Raw genomic sequence first — 22165 nt, forward strand, 5'->3', positions numbered from 1 at the left:
TCCCAAAGTGCTGGGATTACAGGTGTGAGCCACCGTGCTTGGCCCTTTTTTTTTTTTTTGAGGCAGAGTCTTGCTCTAGACTGAAGTTGCAGTGATGTGGTCACGGCTCACTACAGCCTCGACCTCCTGGGCTCAAGTGATTATCTTGCCTCAGCCTCCCAAGTAGCTGGGACTACAGGCATGCACCCCATGCCTGGCTAATTTTAATTTTTTTGTGGAGATGGGGTCTCTCCCTTTGTTGCCCAGGCTGGTCTAGGAACTTCTGGGCTTAGGTGATCCTCCTGTCTTGACCTCCCAGAGTGCTGGGATTACGGGCATGAGCCACTGCACCTTTTTGTAACCTGTTGGATTTGAGATGATAGTAAGACATACAAGTAGAGATGTCGTACATTTCTTTGAACATATGCTTATTTATTTTTATTTTTTGTTTTGTTTTTTTGAGACAGACTCTCACTCTGTCACCCAGGCTGGAGGGCATTGGCATCATCTCAGCTCACTGCAAACTCTGCCTCCTGGGTTCAAGCAATTCTCCTGCCTCAGCCTCCTGAGTAGCTGGTATTACAGGCATGCACCACCATGCCCGGCTAATTTTTGTATTTTTAAGTAGAGATGGAGTTTCGCCGTGTTGGCCAGGCTGGTCTCAAACTCCTGATTGCAAGCAATCCACCTGCCTTGGCCTTCCAAAGTGCTGAGATTATAGGCATGAACCACTGGTGCTGGGCCGAACATATATTTGTTGAGGGCCAGCTATGTGCAGATTTTGAACAAGGCTCTGTAAATGCATGGGATCAAAACTGACCAACCTCCATGTCCTTATGCAGCTTACAGTCTAGGGGGAGGATGACAGAAATCACACAGCTATAATTACAAATTGTAGTCAATGGAAATTGCATGAATAAATGCCTTGAGGTTAGGGTAGATGGGCCATGATACAATTGGGGAGCTAAAGGGCCAAAATAGAGGAGTGAAGAGAGAGGAGGCTGGAGAGGTAGCAAGAGACTAGCTAAGAGGTGAAGGCTATGAAATCAGATTTGAATCAGCACCACTGAATTGGTAGTTGCCGTGAAATGTGTGTGGTGTGGGTAAAAAGCTGAAATCTAGGCTGGGTGTGGTGGCTCATGCCTGTAATACCAGGACTTTAGGAGGCCAAGGCTGGAGGATCGCTTGAGTGCATGTGTTCCAGATCAGCGTGGGTAACATTGTGAGACCCTCTCTCTACAATAAATAAAAATAATTACCTGGGTGTGGTGGCACCTGCCTGTAGTCCCAGCTACTCAGGAGGCTGAGGTGGGGGGATTGCTTGAGCCCAGGAGTTTGAGGCTGAATGAGCCGTGATTGTGATTGGGCCACTGCACTCCAGCCTGGGTGGCAGAGTGAGACCGGTTCTCCAAAAAAAAAAAAAAAAAAAGAGAGAGAGACAGAAAGAAAGAGAAAACAAATTGAACTGGTGGCTATAAATCACCCCATTTAAGAAGTTACTGGTGAAAGCAGGTTTTGTAGTTTTTAAAATCTATTTACTCAGCTAAAGATAATCTCATGATGTGTTTCAGATGAAAAAAAAGATATTGACCATGAGACGGTGGTTGAAGAACAGATCATTGGAGAGAACTCACCTCCTGATTATTCAGAATATATGACAGGAAAGAAACTTCCTCCTGGAGGAATACCTGGCATTGACCTCTCAGATCCCAAACAACTGGCAGAATTTGCTAGGTAAGTTATAAGAACTTTCCTTTCTTTTAATTATAGAAAGTGCTTGAGTCTTGCCAGCTATGTTTTCCTGTGCCTAAGTCAAAATGGTGGTTTGTATTCTTTCTCTAGGGAAATTCCTGAAAACAAAAGCAGTCAGTTTTATTTGTTTGTTTTTTGTTTCCTTTTTTTGAGATGGAGCCTCGCTCTGTTGCCCAGGCTGGAGTGCAGTGGTGCGATCTCGGCTCACTGCAGCCTCTGCCTCCTGGGTTCAAGCAATTCTAACAGTCAGTTTTGTTTTTAGTAGTAACTATGCTATTAATGTGAGTGGCAGCATTTTAGATCCTTGCAGTAAGATGAAGCAAGTACCCTTTATTTATAGGCATTGCATGTGAGTAAATAAAATTGCACGTAATTTGTTTTGGAATAGATATCTTCCACACTGCCTTATGGCTTCTTGGTACACATTTGATTTTTTTTTTTTTTTTGAGACAAGAGTCTTGCTTGTTGCCCAGGCTGGAGTGCAGTGGTGCAATCTCAGCTCACTGCAACCTCCACCTCCCTGGTTCAAGCAATTCTCCTGCCTCAGCCTCCCAAGTAGCTGGGATTACGTGCGTGTGCCACCACGCCCAGCCAATTTTTGTGTGTTTAGTAGAGACAGGGTTTCATCCTGTTGGCCAGTCTGGTCTCAAACTCCTGGCCTCAAGTGATCCTCCTGCCTCGGCCACCCAAAGTGCTAGGATACAGGCGTGAGCCACTGTGCCTAGCCTGTAGTACACATTTTAAATTTGGGTGTGTTGTATTGGTCTATGCTGCTGGAGACCTGGGTCTGTACTTGATTCATCCAGCTGACCACTGGAAAGGATTTCATAAATTCGTGTTTGTCTTGTCATCAGTTAAGTTCCTGGTATGTTCATTTAAGCTGGCATGACAGGAGGAGATCAAGTATTTATGGCTTGGACATGGCGAGCAGTGGAGAAGCTCTGAACCCATTGGTTGGGTGTGTTTGTTTTGCCTAAAGTGGGCTGGGTTCTTATAGAAGCCTACTTTTTGTGTTACTTTCTAGTACTGTTTGGCAGTTTGTACAAGGAGCTGAAAATACCCACAAAGATGTAAACTTTTAAGTTAAATGAACTAATAAAATAAACTCTAGAGCAGAAAGCCTAATGCCTTTCCATACCTGAGGTTGGTTGGAACCTGGAATAGCTCAGGAAATTTTGGCAAGGGCAGGATCAAGAAGAAAGAAATCCTTTTGATCTTGCACATTCTAAGAACAGAGTGGGTTGCTTTTTTTTTTCTTTTGAGAGCAGAGTGGTGGAGGTGGAGACCGTTCACTGTCCTGGCTTCCCTCTTGGCCCTGCCGAAAACAAGGTGGGCAATTCCTGCCACCTGGAGCTCATTTCCCCACTTGTCAAATGGGTGTTAAGAATTCCATTGTGGTTTGCTACATGGAGGTTCTCACTGTGTTGCCCAGGCTGGAGTGCAGTAGCATGATGATAGCTCACTGCAGCCTCAAGCAATCCTCCTGCCACACCTCCCAAGTAGCTGGAACTACAGGTGTGTGCCACCATGCCTGGCTAATTTTTTTATTTTATTTTATTTTATTTTATTTTTTGTAGAGATGGGGTCTCACTATGTTGCCCAGGCTGGCCTCAAACGATCCTCCTGCCTCGGTCTCTCAAATTGTTGGGATGACAGGTATGAGCCACTGCACATGGCCCAAGAGTTTTTGTTTGTTAGTTTTGCTTTTTGAGACGGATTTTCACTCATCTCCCAGGCTGGAGTGCAGTGGTATGACCTCGGCTCACTGCAACCTCCACCTCCTGGGTTCAAGCGATTCTCCTGCCTCAGCCTCCCAAGTAGCTGGGATTACAGGTGCATGCCACCATGCCTGGCCAATTTTTGTGTTTTTAGTAGAGACGGAGTTTCACCATGTTGGCCAGGCTGGTCTCGAACTCCTGACCTCAAGTGATCTACCCACCTTGGCTTCCCAAAACGATTACAGACGTGAGCCACTGCACCCAGCTGGCCCTAGAGTTTTGATAGAGATGGAGGGTTTCCTGGGAATTAGGGTGCTTCCAGGGAAATGATTAGAGTTGAGGTAAACTGGAACCAGATCATTAAGGTCGATGAATCCTGGGCCAAGCTATGCAGACATTTCTCATATGCAGTGGGCAGCTACTACAGACTTTGAGCTGGGGAGAAGGGGCTGTGTGAGTAGAGCTTTAACTTGGTAGAAGTCCTTTGCAGCTGTCTGTGCAGGCTAGATTCATACAGGCACAGGAAATGAGAGAGGTCAGTTGAACAAGAGTTAATGAAGGCCTGAGTTAGAATTGTGGCAGTTAGATAACAAAGGAATAAATGTGATAGAAGTTACAAGAGACCAGCTGGGCTCTGTGGCTCAAGCCTGTAACCTCAACACTTTGGGAAGCTGAGGTGGGATCACTTGAGGCCAGGAGTTTGAGACCATCCTGGGCAAAATGATGAGACTCCATCTCTAAAAGCTCAGTTTGGTGATGTGCAGCTAGCTTCTTGGGAGGCTGAGTGGGAGGATCGTTTGAACATAGGAGGTCAAGGCTACAGTGAGCTCATGCCACTGCACTCCAGCTTGGGTGACAGAGCAAAATTGTCTCTAAAAAAGAAAGAAACTGAACCAGGCGTGGTGGCTCACCCCTGTAATCCCAGCACTTTGGGAGTCTGAGGTGGGTGGATCGCCTGAGGTCAGGAGTTTGAGACCAGCCTGGCCAACATAGTGAAACCCCGTCTCTACTAAAATACAAAAACTTAGCTGGGCTTGATGGCAGGCGCCTGTAATCCCAGCTACTAGGGAGGCTGAGGCAAGAGAATTGCTTGAACCCAGGAGGGGGAGGTTGCAGTGAGCTGAGATCACGCCATCGCATTCCAGCCTGGGCAACAAGAGGGAAACTCCTTCCCCGCCTCCCGCCCAAAAAAAAAGAGAAAGAAAAAACCTACAAAAGATAATGGAAAAGATTTAGAAACAGATAGACTGTGTGCTCGGTGGGGGGCAGGGGGGAGGGTAAGAGCATGCTTACCGTTTTGATGCTTTTAGCCACTGCTCATTAGATGACTCCAGCCCCAACTTACTTCCTAAAAACCACCTCAAGTCCAACATGGATGTTTTATTATTAACAGCATCTCAAACCAAATACTGACTACTCTGAGCCCCAAACCAGAACACTGAAGCTTTTTTTTTTTTTTTTGAGATGGAGTCTCACTCTGTCGCCCAGGTTGGAGTGCAGTGGCACGACCTCAGCTCACTGCAGCCTCTTCCACCCGGGTTCAAGTGATCTCATGCCTTAGCCTCCCAAGTAGCTGGGATTACAGGTGCCTGCCACCGTACCCAGCTAATTTTTGTATTTTTCGTAGAGACAAGGTTTCACCATCTTGGCCAGGCTGGTCTTGAACTCCTAACCTCGTGATCCACCCGCCTTAGCCTCCCAAAGGGCTGGGATTACAGGTGTGAGCCACCGTGCCTGGTCTTTTAAATTACAATTGTGATTCTCCAGTGTCCACATGGCTGGGGAGGCCTCAGAATCATGGCAGGAGGCAAAAGGAATTTCTTACGTGGTGGCGGCAAGAGAAAAATGAGGTAGAAGCAAAAGTGGAAACCCCTGATCAACCCATCTCAGATCTCGTGAGACTTACTATCATGAGAATAGCATGGGAAAGACTGGTCCCCATGATTCAGTTACCTCCCCCCGGGTCCCACCTACAACATGTGGGAATCCTGGGAGATAGAATTCGAGTTGAGATTTGGGTGAGGACACAGCGAAACCATGTCAGAGGGTAAGATGTCCCAGTGGCAGAGTAAAAGCATCATTCAGACAAATAGAAGGAGACTCAGGAGGTACGAGAGAGGGGAATAAAACCTCTTTAGATTATACATTGTGAAGGAGTTGCAGTGGAGGCACAGAGGGCTGCAGGACAGGTTTTGAAGAGAGAGGGAATCTATGGGTGGTGAGCAGTAAAGCCATTAGGTGTTGGTGACCCTTGGCACTGCTCACCCTCCTTGGAGCATTGGAGCAGCTGATCTAAAAGTTTGTCCCCAGTCTTCTGAACAGAAAATCCAGGGACGCATGTTATTGTTGGGAAGGTAACATGGCTACCTTAGACCATACTCCTTAAGAAGGGGACCACCCACAGAGACTGGCACCCGGGTACCAGATAGCCATCCAAAACACCAAGGCTGAAGAACCTAAAAGTTGCAGTAAGATAGGCTATCAAGTGGAAAGAATGATAGACCTGAATGAGACTTTTCTTCAGTAGCAGAGGATAATTAGAGACAATAAAACAACGCTTTGAGAGGAGAAATTACTGTAAACATAGAGTTATTGATCCAGCAAAGCTATCACGTCAGATACAATGGCAAGAGATGACAATTTCAGAGATCCAAGGATTCATGTTGCATGCACCCTTTCTGAGGAGGTAACTTGAAGATATAATACAGTGAAATGAGGATGAACATCAGAAGGAAGATTTCCTAGTGCACAACAACTAAGAGGACAGCTGTGCAGCAGGCTGGAAAATGTATTCCATTTAGAATAGAAAGTTGGCTGGCTGTAAGAATTTCTTAAGGAAAAGTCAGTTTCATTCAGTAGTGGGTAGAGTGAGTAAGGAGCTTTGGTGGTATGGAAAAGGGTCTTCTGAAAAAGAAAAAGAAAAGGCAATCGGAAACTCCATGAAAAGGGGTGAGGGAGTAGGGTAAAAAAAAGCCGTAGCCTGAAAAATGGGGCCTAATTTTGACAGTATTGAAAGAGAGAGCTTCTTTGACCTGACTCTGGGAAGATTCTCTCCTTGCAGCTCCTATGTTGTACTTGTAGAGCATTAAGTGTGATCCTAGCACACTGTTTAGCCCCACAGTAAATAATATTTGCATAATCACAATATGAATGTAAATAGCATTTCTTCTATTAGCCTGTTAAAAGATTTCATTTGTGTATAGAAAAGAATGAAATCTTGCTCGCCTTGATAGTGTAAAAAGTAAAGTTACAGAGTTTGGGCCCTGTGAGGTGTGTCAAGGGTTGGGCTCCCTCTCATCCACATTCTACATAGTAGCTTTTTTTTTGAAATGGAGTCTTGCTCTGTCGCCAGGCTGGAGTGCAGTGCGATCTCTTGACCTCGTGATCCACCCACCTCGGCCTCCCAAAGTGCTGGGATTACAGGCGTGAGCCACTGCGCCCGGCCTCTAACATAGTAGCTCTTGAAGCTCATGTTCATCTAAACAAATATCTGTAATTGGACAGTGGTGTTGGTGAGAACTATTTGCACCTAGGTGCCCTGTTTTGTTAGATCTTCACGTTTTGAGGATGTGTGTAACAGTTGAGTGGGATTTTCCAGAGGCTCAGGAATTGATGCCCGGGACTCTGAGAGCAGAAGATACAGAGGCACCAAGAGTTTTAAACTCTTGGGGGCCAGACCACATCTTCGCTAATTACGGCCCATAGAACTTGTCCTGCTGGCCTCCAGTCTTCGCCCCCAGCACTCACAAAGTGGCATTAGAGCTGCAGCTGTTGGCTTAAGGTAGAATGTAAGCTGCTTTTCTGTCTCCTCTGTGCACTGGGGTGATGGGGTGCTGGACTGGACTTGAAACTGTCCAAAGAGTATTTCAGGCTCATGCTGCACTCAACCTAGACTGCCTAGTAAATCAGTTACATACGCACATGGGCAAAATATAAGCCATAATGACTTTAATTGGGAAGTCTGACATTGGGAAGGTGGACAGTCTATGGATGACTTTTTTTCCCGAAATGTCTGTTCAGTAAACATTTTGAAAAGTGGTCAGTGAGTGGGGTCCAGTGAGTTCTGTTTCCTGTAAAGTGACCACCTTTGTATGTGTTTCACTAAATAAAGTTAGACCTTTGAAAACCTTTGGTCTAGAAAGATTAGAATGGTTAGGCCAATCCCAAATTGGTATTTTTGTTGTTGTTCACTACTTACCCTGAGACTTTCACAATATTAATGTATAGATGAAATGTGATAATGGAGATGAAAATACCTCAAAACTCTTCAGTATCATCACATGAATATTAATATTTAAGAGATAATTCATTGAACAAACTTTATTTGTCTAAGGCAATATTATCTTTTCACAAAGAAGGGAGGTGAATCATGCTTGCAAATGACAGCTATATTACACAGGAACTTCTGTCTGAACAGCACAGATCAGAGGATGGTTCTGGTCTGGAAGTCAGCTAACCTTGTTTTGTATGGAAGAGGCTTATTTTCATTAAAGAGTCACTTGTCCAAAAATGTTTCCTCTCCCTTTCTGGGATATTTGCAGATCTGTTGGTTAGAACTTAGGTTTACACAATGCTCTGCTGATATTGTGCCAGAAATTTGGGTTCTGAAGTCCACAATCTTTACAACGTTCTTCCCACATATGCCAGAATGAGCTATTATAAATCGGGCAGTCATGTCATTGGGAGTGTATTCTCCCTCTCTATTTGACAGGAAACTTGAGTCGTTGGGTGCCTGACTCCTCCATATAACATGTACTGCATTGAGGGGTGTGTTCCTCCTTAGTGCCATGCTTTGTCCAGTTTCTCAGTCCTTTATCGAAGGGTGGTTAAGAATGAACTCATTTTTAGCTAGACCCATTTCACACATAGCCAATGGTAATAAGAGCTATCATTTCCCAAGTGCTTAACATACAGCTCTTAAGTAGGTAGCATTATACCTTTTTACAGAATAAGAAACCGAGGCCGAGAAGTTAGTTTGCTCAAGGTCATGCAGCTAGTAGAAGTCAGCTCCAAGTCACACATCCCATACTGCCTCATTCATAATGTCTATGCTGTTGTCATCATTGTCTCCGGGTTCAAAAGGACTCTCTGGGTTCAAGAGTGTCAGTTGGTGAATTCAAGACTTAAATCTTAGTTACTTCTGAATAGTTGAGGAGGGTGAGAAGATGTTCTCAGTGGTGGTATATGATTTTTACTGTTTACTCGCAAAATGAAACACTGTTTTAACCTAAGTATATTTTTGGAAAATGACTTTTCATTGTTGGCATTCAAATGTAAAAAGTACCAACGTATACTGCTGCATTTGCCACTCTGTGTGAAGGAGGATGATTTGCTAAGGAGCTTAAGAGTGGCTGCATTTAAATCTTCCACTTACTCCTTAAGTCCAAGGGTATTTGTCCAAATGCATTTTAAACTCTCATTCTAAAATTAAATATATTTCTAAATACTAGCACACATTTTGAAAATGACATTTTCTAATACCACTTATAATAACAAACCAAGAGTTGGGTAAATGGTACCTGAGACTGTTCTCTTTACTTTGGGGGCATATTTGAAAATTTCCATGATAAAATACCTTTTAAAAAATTAAGTGGCCATTCGTGGTGGCTCATGCCTGTAATCCCAGCACTTTGGGAGGCCGAGGCGGGCGGATCACGAGGTCAGGAGATCGAGACCATCCTGGCTAGCACGGTGAAACCCCTTCTCTACTAAAAATACAAAAAAATTAGCCTGGTGTGGTGGCAGGCGCCTGTAGTCCCAGCTACTCAAGAGGCTGAGGCAGGAGAATGGCATGAACCCGGGAGGCAGAGCTTGCAGTGAGCCAGGATTGCGCCACTGCACTCCAGCCTGGGCGACAGAGCAAGACTCCGTCTCAAAAAAAAAAAAAAAAATTACTAGGAATAACTCTAGGAAAATGTATGGGAGGCCGGGTGCCGTGGCTCACGCCTGTAATCCTAGCACTTTCGGAGGCCGAGGTGGGTGGATCACCTGAGGTCAAGAGTTCCAGACCAGCCTGACCAACATGGTGAAACCCTGTCTCTACTAAAAATACAAAAAAAAAAAAAATAGCCAGGCGTGGTGGCACGCGCCTGTAATCCCAGCTACTCAGGAGGCTGAGGCAGGAGAATCGCTTGAACCCAGGAGGCAGAGGTTGCAGTGAGCCAAGATCGTACCACTTCACTCCAGCCTGGGCAAAATAGTGAAACTTCATCTCAAAAAAAAAAAAAAGAAAATGTATGAGAGAGAACCTTACTAAGCCATGTTTACTAAGATTTAATTTGCATATGGTAAAGTCTACCCCCTTTTAGGTATGTATGTACTATTCTGTGAATTTGGACAAACAGTCATGTAGCCATCTTCACACTCAACAAAGAATGTTTCCAAGGAGTCCTAGGCAGGTGGATTGCTTGAGCTCAGGAGTTGAGAATAGTGTGGGCAACATGGTGAAACCACATCTCTACAAAAACAAAACAAAACAATGTTTCAGTAGAATTTTCAAAGAATAAGTATTCACTCTTAATTGGGAAGATTAAAACTTTAAAAAAAAAAAAAAATAGGCTGGGCGCGGTGGCTCACGCCTGTAATCCCAGCACTTTGGGAGGCCGAGGCGGGCGGATCACGAGGTCAGGAGATCGAGACCATCCTGGCTAACACGGTGAGAAACCCCGTCTCTGCTAAAAATACAAAAAATTAGCCGGGCATGGTGGCGGGCACCTGTAGTCCCAGCTACTCGGGAGGCTGAGGCGGGAGAATGGCATGAACCTGGGAGGCAGAGCTTGCAGTGAGCTGAGATTGCGCCACTGCACTCCAGCCTGGGCGACAGAGCGAGACTCCGCCTCAAAAAATAAATTAATTAATTAATTTAATTTAATTAAAAATTAAAAAATAATATTTGAGTGGAATAGAGATCTTTCATATCAATCACTGTTATTTTCCAAACTGATATAACCTCAAGGTGGCGCAGTGGCACCAAACTTTTGTCCTACCTGATTTTGTGAACTCAGACCAAAACTCCAGGATTTATTTGTATTTAAGATAAGAAAGGCTGTTCAGAGTCCTGTTTACAACAGGCACTTAAAAAAACTTGCTAACTGGTGTTACAGGTTGAGCATCCTTTATCCAAAATGCTTAGGAACAGTAGCACTTTGGATTTTGGGGTTTTGCATATGCATAATGAGTTATCTTAAGGCTAGGACTCAGGTTTAAGCATGAAATTTGAAATTCATTTATGTTTCATTACACCTTATACACATAGCCTGAAGGGGCAATTCTATATATATATATACACACATATATATATATACACACACATATATATATATATATATATACACATATATATATACACACACATATATATATATATATTTTTTTTTTTTTTTTAAACAAGGTCTCATTCTGTCACCGAAGTTGGATCGCAGCCTCAAATTCCTAGGCTGAAAGGATTCTACCTCAGCCTCCCAAGTAGCTGGGACTGTAGGCATGCGCCACCACACCTGGCTAACTTTTTATTTTTTTAGAGACGGGGTGTTGCTTTGTTGCCCAGGCTTTTATACAGTATTTTAAATAATTTTGTACACGAAACAAAGTTTTCACTGTGACCCTATCACATGAGTGCGTCATGTTAGCACTCAGATAGTTTCAGATTTTGGATTTTGGATGTTTAGGGATGCTCGATCTATAATCCATTTACGAGACAGGACGAATATCTACAGGGTTGGGAAGGGGGAGGACACTGAATTGAAAATGTTCTCGTGGGTGGGCGGATCACGAGGTCAGGAGATCAAGACCATCCTGGCTAACACAGTGAAACCCCATCTCTACAAAAATACAAAAAAATTAGCCGGGCATGGTGGCGGGCACCTGTAGTCCCAGCTACTCAGGAGGCTGAGGCAGGAGAATGGCGTGAACTTGGGAGGTGGAGCTTGCAGTGAGCCGAGATAGCGCCACTGCACTCCAGCGTGGGCAACAGAGTGAGACTCTGTCTCAAAAAAAAAAGAAAAGGAAAAAAGAAAATGTTCTCGTAGAATTTAAAATAGCAAATATGTACAGTATCGGACCAACTCCATGGAGATCAGTGATAGTTACCAGATCTGTTGTTCCTCATATACTCCTCCAGGGCATGGAAAGTTTAACCAATGATTTCATGTGTTCAGGTTACAGATCAGGTCATCCTTTTCCCAGATTATAAGTGAAGAAGGACATTGTTAGGGCCTTCACAAACTTAAAAGATCACAGAATTAATTTTTTTTTAAGGCGTATTTTTTTGTAACAAAAGAGTGGTGGTAAATTAGCTCTTGCTTTTAAGGATTCACTTAGGTGGGCTTTTTCTTTTTTCGACTTTGACTTTTTAAAAAATTTCAATAGCTTTTGGTGTATAAGTGATTTTTGGTTACATGGATGAATTCTATGTTGATGAAATCTGAGATCTGAGTGCACCCCTCACCAGAGCAGTGTACACTGTATCCGGTATGTAGTCTTTTATCCCACACCATTCTTTCCCTACTAAGTCTCCAAAGTCCATTATATCACTTGTATCCTCATAGCTTAGTTCCCTCTTATAAGTGAGAACATACCGTGTTCGATTTTCCATTCCTGAGTTACTTCACTCAGAATAGTGGCCCCCAGCTAGTTTTTTGTTGGTCTTTTTTTTTTTTTTGAGACGGTATTTCCTTTTTGCCGCCTAGGCTGGGGTGCAATGGCACGATCCCGGCTCACTGCAACTTCCGCCTCCCTGGCTCAAGCAATTCTCCTTTGGCCTCCTCCTAAGTAGCTGGGATTACAGGCATCCGCCACCATACCCGGCTAATTTTTGTATTTTTAGTAGAGAGAGTTTCACCATGTTGGCCAGCCTAGTGTCAAACTCGTGGCCTCAAGTGATCCATCTTCCTCTACCTCCCAAAGTGCTGGGATTACAGGTGTGAGCCACTACGCCCAGCTATGGTTTTTTAAATTATTATTTTATTTATTTTTTTAAATCCAAGACAGAGTGTCATTCTGTCACCTAGGCTGGAATGCAGTGGCACAGTCATGGCTTACTGCAGCCTTGACCTTCTGGGCTCAAGCAATCTTCCTGCCTTCAGCTTCCCAAGTGGTTGGTACTATCGACACACACCACCATGCCTGGCTGATTTTGGGGGTTTTTTTGTTTGTTCATTTGTTTTTGATAGAGACAGGGTTTTGTCCATGTTGCCCAGGCTTAATTTTTTTATTTTCTGTAGAGACAGAGTCTCACTGTGTTTCCCAGGCTGGTCTTGAACTCCTGGGCTCAAGCAATCCTCCCAATTTGGCCTCCCAAAGTGCTGGGATTACAGGCGTGAGCCACCACACCCGGCTGATGTAGTTATTTATTAAATATGAACCATCAGGAGGGGTGTGAGATGGGTAAAACTAGGGACAAAAAGAAAATCTGTTTCCGAGATTTAAATTTATTTTCTAGTTTTTTTAGGAACGCTTAATTTCTCACCCCCCTACCACACAGAGATCTATAGGGAATATTTGGAGAGAAAGTTTTGACAAAAGTCCAAAGCTTGATTCAGTGGAGAAGCAGGTAGGTAAGTTACCAAACCAGGAGGCTCTCTGGATAGTAATTTCACATGGGGCTCTGCCAGACGGTTACCACATTACCAAGACTCTTGGTACAAATGAGAACTTCGAAGCCCCCATCCAGAAGTAGGGTAACAGTAAGAGAGTATGTGGTGTTCCCAACTGTCCACCAGGCCCTAGGAGCTCTTTCCCCAAAGTAACTGGTGCTAGTGGTTTGTCGTGTGTCCTTCTAGAGATATTTGATATTTAATATCTATAAATCTTGATTTAAAAGGACTCTTCTGTACCCTTTAAAATGATATATTTTAAAGATCATTTGTGTCAGTACTAATTGGACCCATTTCGTGTATAGAGATGGATATTTTAGGACACTCGTGTGTTCACCGCTCCTTTTTCATAAGGCACCTTCATCATCGCAGCAGCTGCCTTTGGATATCTTGCCTTGCCTCTCACGAGGAGAGTCGTCTAATTGTCTGAGTTGATTTTTTGTGTTTTTTAAAGGGTTTGGAGTTAAGAACAGGTATGTGAATCACACAGATCATAGTGCCATTCTAAGCTGCACCAGCTTATTAGCTATGAGACTGTAGGCAGCAACTCGATGTTTCTAGCCTCAGCATCCTTATCTGTAAGATGGGAAGAGTGCTTCACAGTCATTGGTACTTAGTGAATGCGAGTTGTCTCATCCTTTCTCCTTCATAGAAATGTATCATAATTTTAGTTTGGGTACCTATGAGGAAAGCATTTTAGGGACTATATGATTTATGCCAGTTGAGTCTACCCACTCCTACAAATCTGTCTGTCTCTCTTTTTCTTTTGATAAGAATGAAGCCAAGAAAAATTAAAGAAGATGATGCTCCAAGAACAATAGCTTGCCCTCATAAAGTAAGTAATGCTAGGGGGAGAGTGTTCATTAAACTGCTGATGAAGTTTTAGAGAGTCTATAAGAAATTGGCACTTTCGTTTCTGCTTTTGATAATTTAAATGAAGCAAGGAATTAAAATCTTCGGTTTCTAAATCCAAGAGATGAGGTTTTGTTATTTAGTAAAGGCCACTTAAATTTAAATACTGTTAAATGGGATGACTGCAGGGAGCCGTTGCTTGATTACTGTGTGTTGACTCTACTGTTAGCGTTTTCTTTCTTTTTGGATTATATTAACAAGTCCGTCTTAAGATCCTGGGTTGTGTCTCACCTATTGACCTTTATGGGAATGTAGGCTTGTAACTGAAATTTGAAAATTATTTTGGATGTTGCTAAAATAAGCCAAATAAAGACTTAATAATCGTGTGTTATTAGAGAGGCACTTAATTGTTTTCAAATGTAGTTAGTCTTTAAAATAAAAGGATAACCTGAAAAGTACTTTTGAGATATTTGTTGGGGGCTATTTTCAAACTTAATTGGATATAAGACTAACAGAAAAATCAAGTATCACATAGGTACAGAGAACAAAGTAGGAGAGATTGAGTGGAATAAAGAATGTTAAAAATGAACAATCGGAGCAGGCTACATTTAGTTTCATGGTCTCGTCCCTGTAATGACTGTGCACTAGCAAGTCCTTCCTGTTCTTTGTCAGCGTTCTTAATGTGGCGATTTGAAATGTCAACCTATCTCCATCAGGGCCGAAATAACAAGCATTTGAAAACAGTTAGGCTGGAAGTGCCTATGCCATCCCTTTAGCTTCTCTGTATACTTCTTAAAGTTTTCTTTATAATGGACACATAATACTTGTACTTGTACATATTTATGGGGTACCATGTGATGTTTCAATGCATGTATACATTGTGTACCAGTTAAATTTTTTAAATTTCCATTTTCTAAATGGAAATTCAACCTAGGGGTCAAGGCGGAAAAACTGTGGCTTCCCTCTCCCTTCTGCCTGTGAGCTGTCTAGTGACTTGTGCTGTCCTTCTGTCATGCTGTCTTATCATTTCCCCATTCACTCCATTACTGGGCAACAACTGCAGAAGAAATTGTTGAGGACATGCTTCTCGAGTGCCACACATCCATCTGCCTTTCCCGCCCTGCACTGGTATCAATTTGCCTGCTTCTTCCTTTTCCTAGTGTCTCACAAAATAAATTTCTTCTGTAGTTGCCATTCCTTGGAGACCCTCTTGCTTCTTTCTCTGTCAAGAAGGGGAAAGAGGCAAAGAGAGAAGAGGGAACAGTAGGCGATGGAGAATGACAGTCCATTGTTGCAGCACAGAATATGGGGCCACCAAAGGTAGTGGTGGACTACCGTCATTTTAACTCCATTTGCTTAGCAGTGCTTCTGTTACTTCATTTTGGGGGACATAGTCGGGTGAGGCGGCTGTGGTAGAGCTGGAAGCCAGGGTGTTGGGTTCTATTCCCAGTTTGGCTACTACTAGTAGTGTGACCTTGGGCAAGTCTGCTTAAAGACATCTCTAAACCTCAGTTTCCTCATCTGTAAAACTAGGGTTTGCATTAAATGATGACTTTTTCAGCTGTCTGTTTTTTGTCTTAAATGATATTAATGTTCTACCGTAATAACTAAGTAAAATTAAAATGGGGGGTTGGGGAGGTGGTTTTGTTTTAATATGTCAGTAAAGGCTATTAAATGGTTGAATCCTTTCTAACAGTTTGCAATGTGAACCTCTAAGCTGCTTTCTCTGTTTTAAGGGCTGCACAAAGATGTTCAGGGATAACTCGGCCATGAGAAAACATCTGCACACCCACGGTCCCAGAGTCCACGTCTGTGCAGAATGTGGCAAAGCTTTTGTTGAGAGTTCAAAACTAAAACGACACCAACTGGTTCATACTGGAGAGAAGCCCTTTCAGGTAGAGCCAGTTCCCTCTCTTCCCCACACTGCCTTGCCTGTCTGAACACTGCAAGTGTAGGTTGTGTGGTGATGAGGCAGGAGGCGCCAGCCCAGAGACTCGGGGTCTTATTACTCCTTGGTGAGAAACAAAACTTCTCCTGGGGAGTCACTTGGAAGGGTTGCCGGAGCTCTGGACTTCCTTGTCTATACTCTGTGGTGCTGGGTATGGAATGTATTGGTGTTGATGGAGTACACTTTATGGCAGGAGGAGAACAGGATTGAAGAGCATACCTAAAACTCAATTTCTACTTCATTCATTACAGGATTGAAGTAATTTATTTTTGGTAGTTAATAGTATAATTACTAACTGATAAAGTTTCTAGAATTTTGTTGTATAAGTATAGGTAATATTTTAGCCCATAAATAAGTGAAAGAACTAGCAGTGCAGCTAGTAAATCTAACATGGTTCTTTTTTGACAACTGACACCAGAACCCTTAATCATTTGTATTTTACTTTTGGAAATGTTCACAGCAGCACTAGGACTCTAGCCTGCATTTAGGAAGATTTGCCATTTTGCCAAGTGTTTTAAACAGTTCGTGAGGGCTATCCTTGGGTTTTCGGGGTTGTCCAGGTCCTGCCTGCTGATTCTAGAATATATCCACAAAGTTCACCCAGGGCAGGAATGAAAAGTGTTTGGTAAAATAAATAGGCTGTTCTCTAGCAAAGCAGTGAGCTCCTGACTCCCGTGGTCTGGTCAGAGTTGCTGAGTGGGTTGATCTCTGGTCTTTCCTTGACAGTGCACGTTCGAAGGCTGTGGGAAACGCTTTTCACTGGACTTCAATTTGCGCACACATGTGCGAATCCATACCGGAGACAGGCCCTATGTGTGCCCCTTCGATGGTTGTAATAAGAAGTTTGCTCAGTCAACTAACCTGAAATCTCACATCTTAACACATGCTAAGGCCAAAAACAACCAGTGAAAAGAAGAGAGAAGACCCTTCTCGACCACGGGAAGCATCTTCCAGAAGTGTGATTGGGAATAAATATGCCTCTCCTTTGTATATTATTTCTAGGAAGAATTTTAAAAATGAATCCTACACACCTAAGGGACATGTTTTGATAAAGTAGTAAAAATTAAAAAAAAAAAAAACTTTACTAAGATGACATTGCTAAGATGCTCTATCTTGCTCTGTAATCTCGTTTCAAAAACACAGTGTTTTTGTAAAGTGTGGTCCCAACAGGAGGACAATTCATGAACTTCGCATCAAAAGACAATTCTTTATACAACAGTGCTAAAAATGGGACTTCTTTTCACATTCTTATAAATATGAAGCTCACCTGTTGCTTACAATTTTTTTAATTTTGTATTTTCCAAGTGTGCATATTGTACACTTTTTTGGGGATATGCTTAGTAATGCTATGTGTGATTTTTCTGGAGGTTGATAACTTTGCTTGCAGTAGATTTTCTTTAAAAGAATGGGCAGTTACATGCATACTTCAAAAGTATTTTCCTGTAAAAAAAAAAAAAGTTATATAGGTTTTGTTTGCTATCTTAATTTTGGTTGTATTCTTTGATGTTAACACATTTTGTATAATTGTATCGTATAGCTGTATTGAATCATGTAGTATCAAATATTAGATGTGATTTAATAGTGTTAATCAATTTAAACCCATTTTAGTCACTTTTTTTTTCCAAAAAAAATACTGCCAGATTTCAGTGTAATTTCTTTGCCTGTTCAGTTACAGAAAGTGGTGCTCAGTTGTAGAATGTATTGTACCTTTTAACACCTGATGTGTACATCCCATGTAACAGAAAGGGCAACAATAAAATAGCAATCCTAAAGCAAGAATATGGCAGAACAAGATCTGTAAGCACAGTCTTATTTTCTTTTGTTGTCCAGAATACTTATAATTCTTGAGCCTCCCAGAAATTGGAAGCTAAATAAAGCAACTCAAATTTCCTTTATTTTGCACTCAATTACAGTGATTATTGATGAAAGCGATGCATGGATATTTTAATACTTCCTACATGTCCTGACTTCTGAAAGAGAGTAGGTAACAGGCATCCCGAGTTCAGGAACTACCTCAGAACACCCCAGGCCAGGTTGGTCATAGGCTGTGATTTTAGCCCCCGGCAAGTGTGAGTGAAGCATCTGTACCACCGCGCAGCCTGAGCGCCTGCGCAAGGTAAGGTGCCACCTGGCAGTGGGGCACACAGAGGGAAGACCAGGCCTGTCCATCACCCGGCTGCCTTCAGAGGCAGCTCCAGCAGGGCCTTGGCTTGTCTGACAGGAAACGCTTGTGGTCGTTGGTTATTTGGTTTGAGAGCCCTTGTTCCTCCATCTAGTGGAGCATCTTATTAAATGCTAGCAGTGTGGCAATTGAGTGCCAGTAGCTTAATTTCATGTTTCTAAATGGACACTGGGTGCAAATCGGCAAGGTGATTAGATTATTAGAAAATTGTGCTCGATGAGTACCTCTCACATTGTAACCTCTTAAATGTACGATTATAATGTTGGATCTTAGGTCAAATAACAGACTTGAGAATACTTTATAAACTGCCATGATACAGCAAAATCTCATTCCAAGCGCAAACATACTGTGTGTCTTTCTGTTTTGTGTATGCTTGACTGCAAGATAAATGACAAACTAGCTAATATCCGAGATTTCTTTACAAACGGCCAGGGACCCCATCAGGTAAAACACATAGCCCATTGTCTTAGAGCTTCTCCATCGGTCCTGTACAGGAGGATTGGTGACCTACTAACAGTGACCCTGTGGCTCTGTGGAATTCTGAAGTGCCTTTTGTGAATCATGAATGAAACATTTAACTTGAGACTCTTTAAAAAATTCATCCAGAATCTGTTACCCCTTGGGTAGTTTGATGGAACTGAGTTAAGCAGAAGACCCCAGCTGTTTTCTGGGTAAGCCAGGCTTTGCTGTATCTGGCAGTCAGGAGAGAGGTCAGCCCATGGTGGAGGTCTTCAGTGCCGAGGGCTCGGATGAGAACGTGTAGTTCTTTGACTTGGACCTGGGCAGGGTCTTCTATGGATGCCTGCCTTGTGAGCACCCACACCTTCCCTCCCCACTGTCAGGTTGAGTAGCCCCAGCGTGACTGTGTTAGGAGTCCTTTGCCCAACATTGTGCTGCACTGGAGCCTGGCCCGGGCACTGTCCTCAGGACCCTGCCCAAGGGCCCACCGCAGAGCACACCTATGCTATGGGGAGCCCTGTTGGCAGCCCCGAGAGCCATGCCATGGCCTGCAGGAGCCAGGCTCCTGTGTGGATGAAGTCCCTCTTCCTCTGTGCCTTGATCCCTTGGGGGTGCCTTTGGTCATCTCTTCTGTCCTTTCCTGTCTCTGAAATAGTCATCACTCCCCTTGACTCTCTCTGTTCACGTCTTCTCAGTCTGCAGAGTTAACTTCTGTAAGGAGTTTAATCTGGGGTTCTAAGAAAACAAGTTTCTTGTTAACATAGCACTGACTTTGGAACAATAGAAAACTAACAAATGAGCAACAATATAAAGAGTAGAGGTAGTTCTCATTGGGTGTAACTTCAACCCATTCTGCTTGTGGTTAGAATTTATAATTTTGCTAACGATGTAATTTACTAAGGTTTGAAATGGTGTTCTAACAGTGAGTCCATTGTCTTGAGGATTAATCTGATTTATAAGTAATACTGATAGACATATTTTCGTACATCTGAGCAGAAATAAATGCATGTTTCTAGCATATGTAATATAAAAACTCCAGAGGATAAGTTTACACTTAACAAGATGTTGTTTTCTATTTTTGAATTTCTTATTATTTCCCCCTTTTTGGTAGTGGGGTTGAGAGGGGGAGCATACTATTTGTATAAAGAACTGTCACCCCAGAGTGACATTTATTTTCCAAGATGACCCTGAACTCATGCTATTGGTTTCATATGGTGTTTGTGTGCTTTGCCTAGATTCAAGGCCTGAGGATTTGAGGAAAATCGGGATTTTTTTTTTTTTTTTCCTATTTGGTTTTCATGTAAAAGTTCTAAATGTCACTTATTTTGCTAAATAAGACCCTTTCACAGGATAGTGTGCGCAATACCTGTCCATGTTTCCAAGCAGAGTTCAAGTTCATGTCTTCACAAATAGATGAGAGTCACTTCCAGTCGGGGGAAGCCTGCCTGAGCAGTTTTGAGAGTGCGTACATTGGAGAACTGCCCCACGTCCGTTTGCACTCTGCTTTGCAAAACTTATTATGGAGACGTGTCCCAGATTGGTCTCAGACCAGAGTTTATGTTTGTGGCACAGGAAAACCTGGCCCCCTAAAAGAAGTTTTGGAATTGGAAACCTGATAATTTCGGGAGGCTGAGGCAGGAGAATGGTGTGAACCCGGGAGGCGGAGCTTGCAGTGAGCTGAGATCGCACCACTGCACTCCAGCCTGGGTGACAGAGCAAGACTCCGTCTCCAAAAAATAAAAAAAGGAAACCTGATAATTCTACCCACCTCCCACCCCCACTATAGGCAGAGAGAGTTGATCACTTCCAGGGTCTCTGACTTCTGTGACCTGGAAATCAGCCTGGCTTGGGAAATTCATGTTGTTGATCTTTAATTATTTAATTATTCTTTAATATCCTTCTATTTTGTTGACATCTGACCCCCAGCAAGAGTAAGCATCCCAGAGGTCAAAACAGTGGTGAGAGCCAAGCTGCTCACAGACACCCACTTGATGCCACAGCCATGCCATGAGGCTTCCTCCCAGCTGCTCTGCTGGCTTGCTGAAGCCAGCTCTGAGTCACAGGGTTGCCTTGGACCCTCGGCTGTAGGGGATACCTGTCTGGCTCCAGGCCCTTTTTCCTGGATACACTGACAGTAATGTGAGCGCAGCACTTCAGAGTTCAGGCCCAGCAGGTCCTGGCAAGTGCATTCCACCCGAACTTTTAACCCAAGCGGTGGGGAAGGAAGCCAAAACTCCAAGCTGCACTTTCTTGGGGTTCTGGCCATGCACTTCTTAGCCTTCTCTCTGACTTTACAGGACAAAAAGTACCCCCATGCCTTCAGAATCTGACTGGATGGCTGGCTAGGTCTCATCCACCCCAAATTACTGACCCTTGATTTATGTTGTTACTGCTCAGGTTATGCTCAGATGCCCTGGTTGCCTGAAGATGGTTTAAGTGCAGGCCCTTCAGACAAGTCACGTCAGGCAAGAGAGGGCTGGCCTCTAACCCACAAGAGGGCAGATTTGTGGCCAAGAGGCTTCCTGGCATCCACCCCCAGGCCCAAGGGATCAGTGTGGTGTCAGAGAGGATCTTTAAGCTGGGACTGTACTGAGGCTTGATGGGAAGTATGGGCAGCACGTACTTGACACGTTATCACCCAGTCCCCTTATAAAATCTGGAACGGAGCCTTTAAGCTGAGCGTTAGCATCAGGTCAGCAGGCAAAGCAAACCTCCCACAAACTGGGTGCCGTAAGGCGGGAGGTGACACGTGGAGAGCTTGGTCCTGGCCGAGCAGGCACCCAGCCCCATGTCCCCTGCCAGCATTCTGGATGTCAGAGGAGGGGTGCGTGTGATGGCATCACATTCATCTGAAGCACACTGACTGATTTTCCACAAGGTGGCAAGTTCGATCAAATTGACCGCTTTTCATGAGACACCCAGACGCTGTAAAAACAAAACAAAACAAAACAAAAAACAGCACTGGGATGTGTTGAGGAGGGGGCAGTTTGCTGTGCTCTGTTCTGTCTGCTGCTCTCTCTGGGGGCCCCACAATGTCCACACACATCACGGAGGGGAGAAAGGCATCAGTACCAAACGAAATAACCTCTTTTCTACAATGTCCATACCCGGACATGTGAGGCTCTATTATCAACAGGTGGTGAGAAAAATTCTGTTTTTATTCACTTTCTGGTAACTTCTGTAGGCCCTGGCTCAAGGACTTCGCATTACGTCTCATGTACATCTTTTTCTTAAGTGTTCTTTGCCATTTCTGGAATTGTCCTTGGTTTTTCCTTAGCTCATAGGTCATAGACGCAGAAATATAGTATTTAAGGCATCCGCATCCAGCATCAGATGGCTTTGCATCCAGAAAAACATTGATAACTCAGTTTGAAGCACCAAGCATGTGTAATATGGCTCTATAAAATATAATAAATGCATAATGTTAAGCTTTTTAATGCCTGTGGTTCTTGTTTGTTCCTCAGTCCTCTAAGCCACTTCTTTAGTGTTTCATTGCACATGAAACCAGGCCATGAGCCCTTCCTGGTCTAAGAGTTGCCTAAACTGCCCGGGGCAGTTCTTGCGGCTTGCTTTCTCACACAGGAATGGGAACTCCCAGGATTTGGTCTCACACCAGCAAGAAATGCTTCTGTAACCTTTCAGCTCCAAGGTGGGCTCAGGAGCAAGAGGGCGTTTTAAAGAG

General features: G+C 43.5%; 1 protein-coding gene across 1 annotated transcript in view; it reads left to right on the forward strand.

Annotated features, from left to right (window-relative positions):
• The window catches only part of YY1 (YY1 transcription factor), a 44113-nt gene extending 22193 nt beyond the window's left edge, over positions 1-21920 (forward strand). Inside the window, exons 2-5 of the mRNA XM_054447597.2 lie at positions 1551-1713; positions 13817-13877; positions 15631-15789; positions 16569-21920. Coding sequence (XP_054303572.1) covers positions 1551-1713; positions 13817-13877; positions 15631-15789; positions 16569-16751 — 566 coding nt within the window. The 3' untranslated portion in view covers positions 16752-21920. The remainder of the gene's footprint in view (positions 1-1550; positions 1714-13816; positions 13878-15630; positions 15790-16568) is intronic.
• Positions 21921-22165: the final 245 nt, after the last annotated feature.

Source organism: Pongo pygmaeus, chromosome 15, assembly GCF_028885625.2.
Source record: "Pongo pygmaeus isolate AG05252 chromosome 15, NHGRI_mPonPyg2-v2.0_pri, whole genome shotgun sequence".
Taxonomy (NCBI): Eukaryota; Metazoa; Chordata; class Mammalia; order Primates; family Hominidae; genus Pongo; species Pongo pygmaeus.